General features: G+C 37.1%; 1 protein-coding gene across 1 annotated transcript in view; it reads right to left on the reverse strand.

Annotated features, from left to right (window-relative positions):
- The window catches only part of ctps1a (CTP synthase 1a), a 47513-nt gene extending 33060 nt beyond the window's left edge, over positions 1 to 14453 (reverse strand). The window contains exons 1-3 of the mRNA XM_073821721.1: positions 14271 to 14453; positions 12539 to 12719; positions 4008 to 4178 (exon numbers count right to left, since the gene is read on the reverse strand). Coding sequence (XP_073677822.1) covers positions 4008 to 4178; positions 12539 to 12716 — 349 coding nt within the window. The 5' untranslated portion in view covers positions 12717 to 12719; positions 14271 to 14453. The remainder of the gene's footprint in view (positions 1 to 4007; positions 4179 to 12538; positions 12720 to 14270) is intronic.
- Between the last annotated feature and the right edge of the window lie 2353 nt (positions 14454 to 16806).

Below are 16806 nucleotides of genomic sequence, written 5' to 3' on the forward strand. Positions count from 1 at the left end.
GAAAGAGTAGTTATTTTGTTTTGTGCAGTACAGATAACCTTACTTCTTGCTTAGCGCTGTCACGGTTGCTAGGCGACAGGATATGAGCAACGGGGAAGGGAGGGAACTGAAAGAAGTGTAGGCTGTCCAAATTCACTGCCACCTACTTCCAGGTTTTGCGGTCTTCGGAGGACCCCTCCTCCTTCAACCTGGTAGGAAGGATCCTAAGGAGGATACAGACCCTGAATTTGGACACAGCCTTTATCTACACTCAAAGAGTCCAAAAACTACATATCCCACAATTCCCCGAACCGTCGAAGCATCTTGTGTGACCCGGAACCTCTCCATGACACTGTCACAGCTGTGTTCAGCACAGCGGGCGGCCGGAGAGTGTAACGGTGCGTTCACACTGGCACGTAGCGAGCGGGGCGAAGCGAGCATTTTCAATTCATTCATGTGGAAGTTGAGCGTAAACGGTCGCGTGGTGCATTTTGGGATTGGAAGCGGCGCGGAGAAAGCGTTGAGAGCGGCTGAGAGCGTCAAAAGGTTGGGCATTCCTCAACTTTATGCAAATTTCGAGCGCAAAACGCCGGCGACAACCAATCGCTGTGAAGAGTAGGCAAGGCAAGATTATGACGCGTGTTTCTGAAACTGGTGGATTACTGAGCTGAAATCACATATTATTGAACAAGTCAAGCAAAAGTAAATGTACTTTGCATGTTTTCATTATATGCTACAGTTTAGTTTTCGAACCGCCGTTAAAAGAAGACAATGGAACATAAATAGGGTGTGAACATTGTTTTTCAGAGGTGTGCTCAGCCCTAAATTAGACACTCCCCAAAGCAGTGGCGTTGTAGCGTTGCCAGCGGCACTGAGCGTGGATTTGACGCTGTAGTGTGAACGCACCGTAACTGTGCGTTCACACCGCCGGCGGCGAGAGCGTCAAAGTGGCCGGAAGTCATTCATTTTCAATGTGAGCCGGCGGCGAGAGCGGCGCGGCGCGGCGCGTTTTGGGCGGTGTGGGCGTCGGGGAGAGTTGAAGTCAGGCCAACTTTATGGTAATGAGCTATGACGCGGCTCGGCGGCAACCAATCGGAATGTAGAAGTTCACCGCTGAGAGGTTTCAAAAGAACGCAGTCCTGTAAACTTGGTTCCGGCCACATTAGTTCCCAAGGAAAATAGAGGAGAAGTTAATTATTGCTGTGGCGGGTTTCCCCATAATCTACGACGTGTCCCTGTTTTTAAGTTTGCACTTAACCATGAACACAAAACCTGATCTACTGAGACGCTCTGAGTGCGGCCGCAGACACACACGCAGCTGCTTGAGCGGCTCAGAGCGCACACACATAAGAGCGCAAGTGGATGGAAAAGCGCGTCTGGCAAAACAACGGATTTCTCAGCAATGAAGCAACGCAGAAACGTGAGAATGGTCTCGTTTGAAAGAAGAGATCCTAATCTAAAAGATAAAATGGCTTTTTGTTTAGTTTGTGGCTATTTGCGGCTAACTGAAGCAGTAGAATATGGAGGAAAGTTATAGAATATGTCATTTTACTCTTGAGGTAATATTCTGACATCGCGATTCGATTGAAGATTATTTGATCTCTGTTTGTCACACAATAAAATTTATATGGTCAGAATCTTGAGAAAGAGAGCTTTCTTGTGATATATGACTTGTCTGCTTTGAGAAAAATATAAGAAATACACATTCTTTGTAATAATTCTTCATAATCGTTAGGCGGAAATTTGTGTTTGGAACAACATAAATTCTAAGCATAATTTTACTACTTTATGAATCATAAAACTAGAAGTTATGGTATTCCTAGTAAAGAGGAGACTCTAAGCTTTCAAATGAGATCATTTATGGGCTGATACTATACGAAGAAGGTCATGTAAATGAAGCAGCAACATTTTGAAACACTTTTTATTATATTCTGACATCGCAATTCAATTGAAGATTATTCGATCTGTGTTTGTCACACAATAAAATTATTTATATGGTCAGATTCTTGAGAATGAGAGCTTTCTTGTGATATATGACTTGTCTGTTTTGTGAAAAATATAAGAAAAACACATTCTTTGTAATAATTCTTCACAATCGTTAGGCGGAAATTTGTGTGTGGAACAACATAAATTCTAAGCATAATTTTACTACTTTATGAATCATAAAACTAGAAGTTATGGTATTCCTCGTAAAGAGGAGACTCTAAGCTTTCAAATGAGACCATATTTGGGCTGATACTATATGAGGAAGGTCGTGTAAATGAAGCAGCAACATTTTGAAACAGAGTTTAAGAGGTTAAAAAAAAAAAGTGCCGGTGCGTCTTTTACGCATTCTGAAGGTGCCTGTTTTATCCATTGGTTTTATCATGTTGCAGTCTATTAGGCAACATTCCGCATAAGATGGGCTTAGATTTGGAAATACATTACATCTACATTTCAGTGGTAACCGATAAGGTGATGATGATCATCATCTTTCTTTATTATGGTTAGCACTACCTCAACTAAAGCGGCGTCTCTTCGGAGCTGTCATTTTCTTAAATGAGCCGTGGCAATGTTTCAAATGAGCTTCTAACCTAGACAAACGCCTTTATTTTCAAAGCGATCACCTTGTACCCAAACCATTTGAAACTAAGGAGCCATTTGTCCTACGATTACATACAACAAGCTCTTCGGCGCCGCGTTTGCGGGACTCATGTTTCGCGCTGTAGGCGATCACACCGAACGCGTTTTTGCAGTTGGAGGCGCCTCTTTTGAATGGTTTTCTGTTGGCAGTGAGCGTTCTACGCGCTGCTTATGCGCCCCAGGCGCCTCGCGTTTTCACCGCCTGCGCCTCGCGTTTTTGCAGGAGCGCTCTGAGCGCCTGAAGTTGAAAAAAAATCAACTCTGAGCGGAAAAACGCCCAACGTCATTCGCGTTCTTTTCCATTGTCCAATCGAATGAATGGAGAGGCGGGCCTTCTGTTGTGATGACGGAATTTTACGGTTGCTTAAAAAGTCCGGAGACTGCAAGAAATAGAGGAGAAACCTTTTGTGTCTATCGTGGGTAACCCAGAGCTGTATTATTTAGGGTTTCTGCTAATATGACAGTTTACTTAACAGCATAAAACTAAGATTTGAGAGTGCTCGCGCTATAATCCTTTAATTTGACTGACAGGACAGCTGTTTTGGTCGTTGCTTAGCAACATAAAAAAACGCAGCACGCTCTTTTATTAAAAGTCACCAAAAAAAAAGGCAGTGCTGTGCGCCTCGCGTTTTTAGAACTAAAAGACGCGTTCGGTGTGATGATGCGACAGAGTTGCGAAATTGCAGGCGCGGCTCGAAATGGCTGTTATTTCAAATAGCGTACCATATTTTAAACTAATCGGTTAACCGGTTTCAACCGGCTAATGAGGCTCGGTGGTCGGTCAAGAAATTTTTTAGTTTTCGCCATCCCTAATGGAAATGTTGTCATTTCCCAATACTTTTTAACCAACATTTATAAAATAGCGCCAAAGTTTTGCACAAATCTGTAATGGAAACGCGCCTATTGATAAAAGCTAAAAGGAGAAAGCCAATCTGATTTCATGATATAGTCATTTTATTTCACAATAATAATTTATATCATGATATAATCAATTTTGATTATTTTATCTTTGTTATTAATTATAAGAACATAGATGCAAGTACAAACTAAAGCATAAATGCAATAAAACAAAAGACACAAATGAAATAAATAGAGCCCTACGTAATTTGTTTTATTCCCAAACTCGGTTTTATTCTTTTCCCAAATTCAGTTAAATTTTTCTCATGCTAGGAACATGCTAGCAAGTTGCTAATCACGCTACAAACCATCTCGCTTTCGTCTTCAACTTCAAAATCACCCTACATCGCTGTTTTACATTCACCTTCTTTGTATGTTCACTTTGTAAACACTGGGTCAAGACTTCTGCAGCTACGCAGGACTATTTTGAAGTTGAAGACGAAAAGAGAAATAATCCTGAACTTGTTCTGAAAGTAAACTAATCCTTTAACATAAGAGCTCTTTCTCACCCTGTACGGTTTTGCCCAGGTAATCTCCCCTGCGCTCTTTGTTGATGACGGACTGGTAGATTTTTCCGGTGGTCAGGTTGTTGTCTTTGGTGAGCCTGATGTCCAGAAAACGCTCATAGTTGCCCAGATCCAAATCCACCTCTCCTCCATCATCTAGAACAAACACCTCACCTACACAACACAACAACAAAAAACATCACATTCATATAGGGCTGGGCGATATGGCAAAAATGTAATCTCGATAATTTTTTTCCCATATTGAACGATAACGATATATATTTCGATATAAGCTGTTGATGTTGCCAGCTTTAAAATAGTATCCCAACAATGACTAAAGCCACAAAAATGAAAGGGTTCATTAAATTACATTTAAAGTATAGTTTATTAACAAAAACAGATTACAGATTTGGCCTTAAAAATTAAAACAACTTACTAAAATAAATTAAAAAAATAAAAGTTGTGACAGAGTATGGTAAATGAGAGTAAATGTACAAAATGTAAACATAAAATTATTGTAAAAACATAATTTGTAACACAATTATTTATTATTATTATTATTAACAATTGTTTATTTTCTCTATTATAGGTTGAGCTATTTAAATTAGAGGCAACCACTGCATTTTGAAACAATCTACAGTATAAATAACAAAATTACGACACGGTTCTTTCTTAATCGTATTAAGTACAGACAATTCAGCCATAATCTAAGTAGGCTACTCTCTAAATATTCAAAGTGCAAATAGAGACGGATATTTCAAGCATGATACAGAGCTATAGACATACACAACCTATCATAGCCTACATACTACTAACAGCCTAGATATGTCATGTAGCCTAATTTGCGTGCATTGGGGGGATTAAAATTGCTTTTGAATGCGCGTGCGTTTTTTGCTTTCGGTTTCAGTTTTAACAATCGCGCCAAACTCTCAGCTGAGCTAAGAGTCACTTTTCAGGTAGCCAAACCACTTATATAACGGAATTCGTGCTACCTTTTTTGTCGACAATTTCAACATCTTTGGATAATAACTCGAAGTTAGTTTCACTTTCGTCGCTGCTTCCTCTCTCTCTTTTTTTGTCGTCCTGGTGCTTTGCTTCGCAAAGTGCGGTAGGAAATGAACTTTGTACTTTGACGTGCACACGCACGCTGTACGCTGATTGGCTGTTGTCGCATATTTCTACTGTGTGATTGGCTCTTAGATTAATCCATATCGAGCAAAAAATGTCTAGAGCCTATCATCGTTATTAACATAAATTTTATCGCGATTCGATATGATATCGTTTATCGGCCCAGCCCTACATTCATATACAAGTTACCTTTGGATCACAAGATAGATTAGTGACTACTATAGAAGTAGTGAGTAGTTGTATTGCTAAGGCGCTGTTTTAATGCTATGTGGTCATTGGGATGTTCTGAGGGGCTTTTAGCGAGGTTCCTGTGCTAGGGTTAGGGTGTAGGCTGCATGTTACCCAAAGTCTCCAGGATATAATGACCTCTACATATCTCAGGTCTCACAGGCACGTGTAATTGCACTAATTTCAGATTCAGATTTCAGATTCTGTCTGTAATCTGACCCACATATTGACCCACATATTGATATTTTTAGCAAATATTCTAAGTCTTCTTTTCTTTCTCTACGCCACATCTTTCAGTCGGATCAAAATTTCATTCATATTGAGCTTAGTTGGATCGACAGAAAAGTATTTTGAGAATTATTTGTGAAAATCTAACACTTACGGTAAGGGTTTTGTTCAAATAATACACAGTAATACTTGCATTTAGCAAGCAGATTGTTTCTTTTATGCCATGTTATAATCTTTTGTAGAGATTTGTAATCAAGCAATATGATTTACCACTGTAACTTTTAATCATAATAATCAAAAAAATACAATACATTTAATGAAAATAAATGTATTGTACAAGAAGTGAGGTTTCACGGCAGCCGTTTAGTGATTCTTCAGTGATTGTCAAATATGACTGAATTCAAGGTGTACTTTCATTATGCAAAAAGCAGGTCATAAGTATTTTGGGTTTCTTCTCACTTTACTCGTAGCACTGCATCACGTAGCCTCAAGAACCTTCGACACACTGTTTTCCCATTTTAATATGATTTAGTAAGGTTGCTTTGACACAACTTGTATTGTAAAAAGCGCGGTTTAAATAATCTTGACTTGACTTTGCAAAAAGAAAAAATATACAGACTTTTTTTGTGCACACAAGAAACCTTTAAACTTAGCATATAGGACAATGCACACTGATCCACCTATTGTGCCATCAGCCTATTTCTTGGCCTTGACATTAAAGTGATCTAAGTCCTTGAAATATGGCATACTGCCCAAATGAAAGACAAATGTTAACACTTTTTTACACTACCAAGTCTTTTTTATAGACCTTTAAACTGGCAAAAATCATGCCATCAGCCCATTTCATGTCATGGTTTACATTAGTTCTTGATATTAGAGGTTCTACCATAAGAAAAGACAAATTTTAAGCAAGTGGATCTCTGTTAATTTATATGCATCTATTAGGGCTGGGCGATATGGCCAAAAAATAAAATCCCTGATTTTTTTCACAAAAAAATCCAATTTACGATTTAAATCGATTTTTTTTCCCCCCTACTATTTTCAGCATGTAAAGAAACCCCAGCTTTTCCACAATATATATATGGGCACCATATATTTTGCAATATACATTGCAACTGCATCAGTGATCGCTTTCCACCAGGCCCCATTCTCATCACACCAGACACAGTAAATGTTTGTAAGACAAATAAATATGAAAATATATATTTTCATGCTTTTGTTTTGCAGTTACATCGTATATAAAAATATACAATTTTGAACACAGAAATATTAAATGACTTAAAAAACTGAAACGATCTGCCAGCAGGTGGTGGTAAGACACTGATTTAATTACTGAATCATATTCATTTGATTCGTTCGAATGGATGGTTCATTCTAAATAAAGCAAGTGACTCTTTATGAATGGGAAATTGAATCATTTCACTAGATTAGTTTAAAAACGCAGGTTCATTCATAAACGAAACACCGCTGTGTTTGAGTGGAGATGCGCAGCGGCTCAGATGTGACTTGTTTCAGACCACTTTTGACGACGAAATAGAGCAAAATCAGGCAATAGTGTTATAGTCAGACAATGTAAGTCACTTAATAATGACTTCTTGTTTATTGAACTGTTGTATTAAATCAATATCTCATTTACAAACTCCCTTAAAGATTATTATAAGCTGTTACTCATCTTGGATCGCAATATCACAAAGCTCTATTATAATCAACGACGCTCGCTATACTGTACAATCAGTCTCTTATTTACACTCTCTACACTTTATTCATGAAAGGATTCGTGAGATATGTCCATGATACATTACTCTACGTTGCAAAAACACGTAGAAACCTTTGAAGCTCCCCTGAGCGCAAGCGCAAATATGCTGATCAGGTCCGGCTAACTTGCTAGCACGCAGCTAATCATATCCCTTTAGTGGCTTGCATTATTTGTTTTCCGTGCCTTTTTTCTAATATATATATATATATATATATATATATATTAGTGTATTTCTAAGTGTCTAATCCTAACGTTTTGTAATATTTTTATTAAAAATTGCGATTCCTCGATTTCCAAAAAATAAAATTATGACAAAACATTAAATTTGAATTAATCGATAAAATCGCCCAGTCCTAGCATCTATGCTTTGATTTTATTCACAGTAAGATGATGATATATAAAATTAGAAATTGTAATGCAGAAGCATGCAAAAAAAAAATCCCATGCACATGTGAATAGTTTCTCGAAGGCATAAAAAAAAGTTTCTTGTGTGCATGTAAAACTCTGTATTTATTTATTTTTACTATTTTAGGGGCTCTGTATGTTGCCACTTTAAGAAAATCAATGAAAAAACCCTGAGAAAATACAAATATTTGTGGATGACTAATATAAACCAAATATAAAGTTGAACAAAATGCTTTATGAACCATTTATGTTAAATATGGTCTGAAAATCTAGAGGTTTGGAAATTTGAGTCTGAAAAAGTATGAGATTTTGAAATGGAAAATGTGTAGAAACCCAGTGTATTACACTGCAACAAAAGGCTTATCTTACTTAGTAAGTTTGTCTTGTTTCTAGTCAAAATATCTAAAAATTCTTAAATTAAGATGCATTTACTAGACAAGCAAAATGTCATATTTATCCTTGTTTCCAAGGGAAAAATATTAAGTGCTGATTGCTTAAAATAAGTAAAATTATCTGCCAGTGGGGTAAGTAAAATACCTTTGAATTAAGAATAGTTTACTTAACCCACTGGCAGATAATTTTACTTTAATAAATCAAGTGCATTTTGCTTAAAACAAGTCTAAATATCTCATGTAATTTAGCTTATCTAGTAAATAAATCTTCATTTAAGATATTTTGACTAGAATCAAGACAAAAATACTAAGTAAGATAAAGGCTTTTTTTGCAGTGTAGAAGTTGTTGACAGAGCTGCTGTGATGAGTTACATAAAACTAGAAATAGTAATGCAGAAGCATGCAAAAAAAATTCCCATGCACGTGTATAGTTTCTCGAGGGCATAAAAAAAAAAAGTCTCTTGTGTGCATGTGTGCAAACTCTGTATTATGTGTTTATTTGTATTATTTTAGGGGCTCTGTATGTTGTCACTTTGAGAAAATCAATGAAAAAAACCCTGAGAAAATTAAAATATTTGCAGATGACTAATATAAACCAAATATAAAGCTGAACAAAATGCTTTACTTTATGAAAAATTGCAATATATTTTTTTCCTGCGATATATATTGCGATGCGTACAAATTCATTTATGTTCATCAGGTTGTTTTGAACTGCTTAAAAATCAAATAATAATTCAAGAATAATTGGGGTAATTTAAGCATTTTCAAAGAATAAAAAAAATTTAAAAGTACAGTATAATCAAAAACCCTGAAATAAAATACTTTTTAAAGCTTATTTTGGTTAGTTTCATAAACAGTTTGACTCACCTTATTCACTGTCAATTCAGGCAAATCAAGGCTCTAATATGAAATTAATAATGAATGTTGCTTTTACCTACCCTGGAAATCCAGAGGTGTCGCGAGAGCACAATTTGAATTGTCTCTGTCAAATCACCAATCAAATCGGTGTATCTGATGTAGGCGGGCCAGAGGCGAGCTAAGCTGATGATGACAGCACTGCGACGTCCGAATCATATAGTACACTTTGAAAGATCGCTGTCGCTACAGATGAACAACAAGTTGTTTGAAACGGCTTTGGCCGCTACAATGAACGAGTTAGACTTGGCTTTCCATATAAAAGAGGAACAGAAAACCGAAAACTCGAATCGTTCCTTTGCAAGAAGGACGTTTTTGCTGTTTTGCCGACTGGATACGGCAAGAGTTTAATCTATCAGTTCACGAGTTCACGCTTAAATATAATTAGCCGGAGAATAGTAGTGAATGTTTGGCGTGCTGTCCGGTGAAGGGCTCCGAGCTCGGGAGTGGCCCGAACCCAGAGTACGTTACCCCCCAATAGGAGTAGCGAGAACTCGGAGTGATGAGATGGGGTGGTGGAGGTTTACTGATAAACCATCGAGTGAATTGAGGTGAGTCAGCTGTATTTAAACCTATGGTGCTGATTGACTTGTGATGTTTACGCTAAGCATCTGACGCGCTTCTCCCGAACTTTGTTAATGAAACATCATTTAGCTCTGCTGGTAGCTAAGCGTGTATTGTTGTGATTGGTCGTGGCGTTATCCAATTGTGTGCAGTGAGTGTTTCAAATGCATGCTTGGTGCCGCCCCTCGAGTTAGGCAGTTTTCATTGCTCGATCCCAGACCCTTAATCTTAATAGATTAGGGTCTGGATTTTTCCAGGCTAGCTTTTACCCTGATGAAAGGGAAATCAGCTACTTCCTTTCACGAAAAACATTAAAAGCTTAGCCAAGATGGAGGAACAGCTGGTCATAGCTGCTACAGGGATAACATTTTTTAGCAGCAGAGCTACTGCAAGCGATTTTTAGTTTTGGAAATCCATTTATCTTTGTTTATTTCTCTTTGCTGAAACTTCCGCGTCTTTAGGAGAGCGCAGGTCACGGTTGCTTAGCAACGGCAGACGCCACTGGAGCTCAACTTACAGAGCGCTTAGGAAAGAAGGAGAAAGCGGCGCGCCTAGCGTTTTCCACGCGTTTTTAGGCGCGACATGTGAACGGTCCCTTAAATTCGCAGTGTTGTGGCAACAACTGCCAGACACTCCCGACAAAGCACCTGTTTTTGGTCAGCAGCATCCTTTTTGTATCCAAAATACTTCCATATGACCGACGTTGCGCTTCTTTTTGAGACCAAATCTTCCATTTTGGCGCTTTTCTCCCGTCCCGCGCTCATTTCGCCATGCGCACCAAAGAGTATGTGCGCACGCAGAGACTGCATGCATGAAGTAGGTGAAGCAACGTGTGCATTGTAGTTTTTAAAGAACCTTTAAACATGAGTTAATTACTTTATTTTAGACAAATATAGATCCCTGAATAGAAAGTTTAGAAACATAAAGTAAATTTTTAAATCAGACACTAGGGCTGGGCGATTCTTTCGATTTTTTCGAATTTACGTTTTAAGACAAATTAATTTTTTATTAAATCGAGGTATCGCGATTTTTTTATAAAAATATTCTATTATATTTATATATATATATATATATACACACACACTGTATATATTCAGAGCGGAAAACAAATAACGCGTTCTGGTAAAATAAGGCGAGTCACTAATGGGACATGATTAGCTGCTTGCTAGCAAGTTAGCCTGTTACATTACAGTACATACAATTTCACTTACCACATAAACAGAGTAGAGAGATGATTGAAGACAATGGCGAATTATTTGCATATCAGGGCTCTAGAGTGCGACTTAATTTCTCAATGGTGCGACCCGCCGTTCAAGGGCAAAAAAAAACTACTGCGTACGACTATGAAAAAATATTTAGGAGCACCATGTGCGACTGACCCGACCAGCATATCTGTATTTGCGCTGAGTGGAGCTTCAAAGGTTTCTATGTGTTTTGCACGTTGACAAATGTATCTCAAGTGTAGAGAGTGTAAATAAGAGACTGAATGGGCAGTAGCTTCGTTTATTATAATCGAGCTTTGTGAGATTGCAAACGAAGATGAGTGACAGCTTTTAGTCATTTTTAAGGGAGTTTGTAAACGAGATATTGATTTTTTTACAACAGTTAAATAAACAAGAAGTCATTATTAAGTGACTTACATTGTCTGACTATAACACTATTGCCTGATTTTGCTCTATTTCGTCGTCAAAAGTGGTCTGAAACAAGTCACATCTGAGCCGCTGCGCATCTCCATTCAAACACAGCGGTGTTTCGTTTATGAATGAACCTGCGTTTTTAAACTAATCTAGTGAAATGATTCAATTTCCCATTCATAAAGAGTCACTTGCTTTATTCTTGAATGAACCATCCGTTCGAACGAATCAAATGAATATGATTCAGTAATTAAATCAGTGTCTTACCACCACCTGCTGGCAGATCGTTTCAGTTTTTTAAATCATTTGATATTTCTGTGTTCAAAATTGTATATTTCTATATACGATGTAACTGCAAAACAAAAGCATGAAAATATATATTTTCATATTTATTTGTCTTACAAACATTTACTGTGTCTGGTGTGATGAGAATGGGGCCTGGTGGAAAGCACTGATGCAGTTGCGATGTATATTGCAAAATATATGGTGCCCATATATATATTGTGGAAAAGCTGGGGTTTCTTTACCTGCTAAAAGTAGTAGGGGTGAAAAATATATTTAAATCGTAAATCGGATTTTTTGTGAAAAATTTGGGGATTTTATTTTTAGGCCATATCGCCCAACCCTATCAGACACACATAATTTTTTTGCCCTGCATCGTGACTGCCACGATGTGACTATCGCGCACGCGTACATCGCGATGACAATGCTGAAACGATCTATCCTGCAGCCCTATTAAACACGATCTGAAAATCTAGAGGTTTGGAAATTTGATTATGAAAAAGTATGAGATTTTGAAATGGAAAATGTGTAGAAACCCAGTGTATTACACTGCAACAAAAGGCTTATCTTACTTAGTATGTTTGTCTTGCTTCTAGTCAAAATATCTAAAAATTCTTAAATTAAGATGCATTTACTAGACAAGCAAAATGTCATAAGATATTGAAAATGTCATATAGCCTTATTTCCAGGGGAGAAAAAAAATGAAGTGCTGATTGCTTAAAATAAGTAAAATTATCTGCCAGTGGGGTAAGTAAAATACCTTTGAATTAAGAATATTTTACTTACCCCGCTAGCAGATAATTTTACTTAAATAAGTCAAGTGCATTTTGCTTAAAACAAGTCTAAATATCTCATGTAATTAAGCTTATCTAGTAAATAAATCTTCATTTAAGAATTTTAAGATATTTTGACTAGAAACAAGACAAAAATACTACGTAAGGTAAGGCTTTTTTTGCAGTGTAGAAGTGGACAGAGCTTCTGTGATGAGTTGTGAGAGATTACCGTGCTCATATGGTGAGAAGGTTCCTGCGTCTATGTTGATGTACGGGTCGATCTTGATGGATGTGACATGCAGGCCGCAGGACTTGAGAATCGTTCCCACGCTGCTGGCTATAATGCCTTTCCCAATGCCTGAGATCACACCGCCCGTCACCAGAATATACTTCATACTGCTAATCATACCCTGGACAAATAAAAACACATGCTTTTGTTTATATGACAGTTCCATAAAGCCAGGTTGCACAATTTAAAGTGACACTGATTTTATTGTTTCTTGTTAAAAAGCAAAGTCATCATCTTTTAACAAAGCTCAATTTACTTGGCCAAACTCCATCTCATGAGCAAACACTTCACACAGTGATGAAACAACAACATCAATTCCCTGAAGAAACAAACAGGTCTGTGAATGCTGTAGACTAGATATCAAATCAATGATCTTTGTTCTCTTTTAATACCTGAGAGAACACTCATCAGACATCTTCTAGAGTCAGACATTTACAACATCACAATGCAGATGAACAAACATCCTAAGCTTTCAATGCATGAGTCACTGGAAGACAAACATTTACAGGTGAAAGATATGATGCTATCCTTGACAAAAATGTTAATCATACTCTATTACAGCACCTTGGCAACTACAGTTTCCATCTAAATGCTCTAGTTATTTAAAGGAGTAGTTCACTTTCAGAACAAATATGTACAGATAATGTACTCACCTCCTTGTCATCCAAGATGTTCATGTCTTTCTTTCTTCAGTCGTAAGGAAATTATGTTTCCTGAGGAAAACATTTCAGGATTTCTCTCCATATAATGGACTTCTATGGTGCCCCCGAGTTTGAACTTCCGAAATGCAGCTTCAAAGAGTCTTATCTAGCAAAACGATAGGTTATTTTCTAAAAAAAAAAAAAAAAAAAACATTGTATATACTTTTTAACCTCAAATGCTCATATTGGATCATTTAAAGCCGCATTTAAATTACATTTCGGAAGTTCAGACTCGGGGGCACCATAGAAGTCCATTATATGGAGAGAAATCCTGAAATGTTTTCCTCAAAAAACACCATTTCTTTACAACTGAAGAAAGACATAAACATCTTGAATGACAAGGGGGTGAGTACATTATCTGTTCATTTTTGTTCTGAAAGTGAACTACTCCTTTAATACAGTCCTTACTTCAAACAAGATAAAACAGGTCTAACGTTACTTTTAACAATTTAACGATTTTCCAATACGTTTCCGAGCAGATTCTTTTGCTAATTTATTATTTGATGTCAGTGTAAAGTAACTGCGTTAGTCTTTTTGAGTACCACTGTAAATATATATAGAAGATCCTCAAATGAAAAAAGATAAATTGTTAAAAGTAACGTTAGCCCTGTTTTAACTTGTTTGAAGAAGGACTGTATTAAACAACTAGAGCATTTCGACGGAAACTATAGTTGCCAAGGTGCCATAATAAAGTATGATTAACATTTTTGTCAAGGATAGCAACATATCTTTCACCTGTAAACACAGACAATCGTTTAGATTCAGATATATTGATATTCAAGCATGTGACATGTACCATGTGCTAACAATAACATAACATAAGTTTGTAACACATTTATATAGAATACCGTTACAATCCCAAATATTATAGTTTGAATAAACAAGATGGTTTCATTTTTGTATATAGTATTGTAGTCTGTTGTCTCTAGCATTCTTCACGAACACGCTTTCCACAACAAAGCTCAACTTACCAGGTGACTAGAAGATCAGATATTTGGATACCTAGCGTAAAATACTCGACTGGCCTGATGCGACAGATCTACAACGACCTCTACAAGACAAAACCAGTTGTTGTGAAGCAATAATAAACGTGTTCACATCACACTCGAACTCACTGCTCATCTACACGTGCTGCTCGACCTCAGAGTAGCGGAATACATACGGCAAGCCGGAACCGGCGGAAGCGCGTTTCGTAAATGTATCACGCTTCCTTTAGGCGCCAGAATTGCAAAATAATGAATATTAATTACGCACCGTGACGTGACGCAATAGGCCAAACTGATTGGCTGTAGGTCACTGAGCTCATTTTAATAACGGAAAAATTGTAATAAATAAATAAATAAATAAATAAATAAAATTATTCCCTTATATTTAAGATTATAGCATAACATAGTACATATTATTGTAAATATAGATTTTAAATATATATACTATCCGTGGCAAAAAATTATGGAATCACTACTTAGAAGCTGTTCACCCAAATGTTTTACTTTGTAACAAATAGATAACCAAAAACCAAAACCAGTCATAAGGGTCATTTTTTTAAATTATCCAATAATAAATAAGCTTTCAATTGATGTATGGTTTGTTAAGACAATATTTGGCCGAGAAAATCTCAAATCTGAGGGTGCAAAAAAAAAAAAAAGTCAAATATTGCCTTTAAATTTGTTTAAAATGAAGTTCTTAGCAATGCATATTACCAAAGTCCCTTTAAGGCAAGCCAAGTGCAGCTCCTATCTCTTTCAATGGGGAAACATCAAATTCTCCAAAACCGTTCACCAAGCTTACAATTAAATTTCATATTTTAAATCTCCAAAGAAATCCGACAAGAACTGCCTCATAAATATGATTCCTTGTGCTTCAATAGCGTTAAAAAACACTTATTTTTCAGGCAAGTTGATCCAGTGCGCATGCGCAGTACTGAGTGCACGCCTTAGAGCGCCAATTGTTTCTATAGCAACCGGGACTTCTAACCAGAGCCATATAAAAATATATTTTTATATGGCTCTGCTTCTAACTACAGCTGCAGTGACGCGCTGACTTTACTAATCAACGATTGGCTCTTTCATTAAAAAGGCGAGGCTTCGCGGCAATAATGAACGTTTCATTTTTCCTCATTCAAAACTATATGAGTGATATGTCTTGTGTATTCTATAGTCTTTGATATTACTAATCAAAAAGTAAGTTTTGATAAATTTACAGTACTAAATACCTTCATGAAACATGACCTTTACTTGAAATATATAAAGATGACTGTCTGAAGAAAACGATCTATAATGTGGGTTGCATGTCAGGTAAAAGACCAAGGGAAATGGCAATCCTTACCTCAACAGTCAATTCACACGTTTACACTGAAACTTTGGACACTTTTCACCACTTGCACCTTTCACTAAAGAATACAGGCCATCATAAATGCCAGAGGAGGAGCAACAAAGAACTCATTGTGTTTTTTGGTTGATGATTCCATAATTTTTCCCTGTACTTGATATGGAAAATAATTTTCCATTAATTGAAAATTAATCTCATTTGTTTGAGATATGCTCCACATAACCAAAATGTTGAATTAATAAACAAAAATGGTTTTGTGTCATATCTGTGATTTATTAGGCTAATTTACTTAGCAGAGTCAGTGCACAGGGCCCAGAATTCCTAGCGACACCCCTGTATGTGTGAAAAAAGTTGGCCCCCTTCCTGATTTTTTATTTTTTTGCATGTTTGTCACACTTTAATGTTTCAGATCTTCAAACAAATTTAAATATTAATCAAAGATAACACAAGTAAACAAAACATGCAGTTTTTGAATTAAGTTTTTTAATACGAAGGGAAAACTAAATCCAAACCCACATGGCCCTGTGTGAAAAGTTTGCCCTCTAAACTTAATAACTGGTTGGGCCACCCTTAGCAGCAACAACTGCAATCAAGCGTTTGTGATAACTTGCAATGAGTCTGTTACAGCGCTGTGCAGGAATGTTGGCCCACTCATCTTAGCAGAATTGCGGTAAATCAGCCACATTGGAGGGTTTTTTAGCATGAGCCGCCTTTTTAAGGTCATGCCACAGCATCTCAATAGGATTCAGGTCAGGACTTTGACTAGGCCACTCCAAAGACTTAATTTTGTTTTTCTTCAGCCATTCAGAGGTGGATTTGCTGGTGTGTTTTGGATCATTGTCCTGCTGCAGAACCCAAGTTTGCTTCAGCTTGAGGTCACGAACAGATGGCCGGACATTGTCCTTCAGGATTTTTTTTGGTAGACAGCAGAATTCATGGTTCCATTTATCACAGCAAGTCTTCCAGGTCCAGAAGCAGCAAAACAGCCCCAGACCATCACACTACCATCACCATATTTTACTGTTGGTATGATGATCTTTTTCTGAAATGCTGTGTTACTTTTACGCCAGATGTAATGGGACACACACCTTCCAAAATGTTCAACTTTTGTCTCGTCAGTCCACAGAGTATTTTCCCAAAAGTCTTGGAGATCATCAAGATGTTTTCTGGCAAAACTGA

This window comes from Garra rufa, chromosome 17 (genome assembly GCF_049309525.1).
Source record: "Garra rufa chromosome 17, GarRuf1.0, whole genome shotgun sequence".
In the NCBI taxonomy this organism is placed as follows: domain Eukaryota; kingdom Metazoa; phylum Chordata; class Actinopteri; order Cypriniformes; family Cyprinidae; genus Garra; species Garra rufa.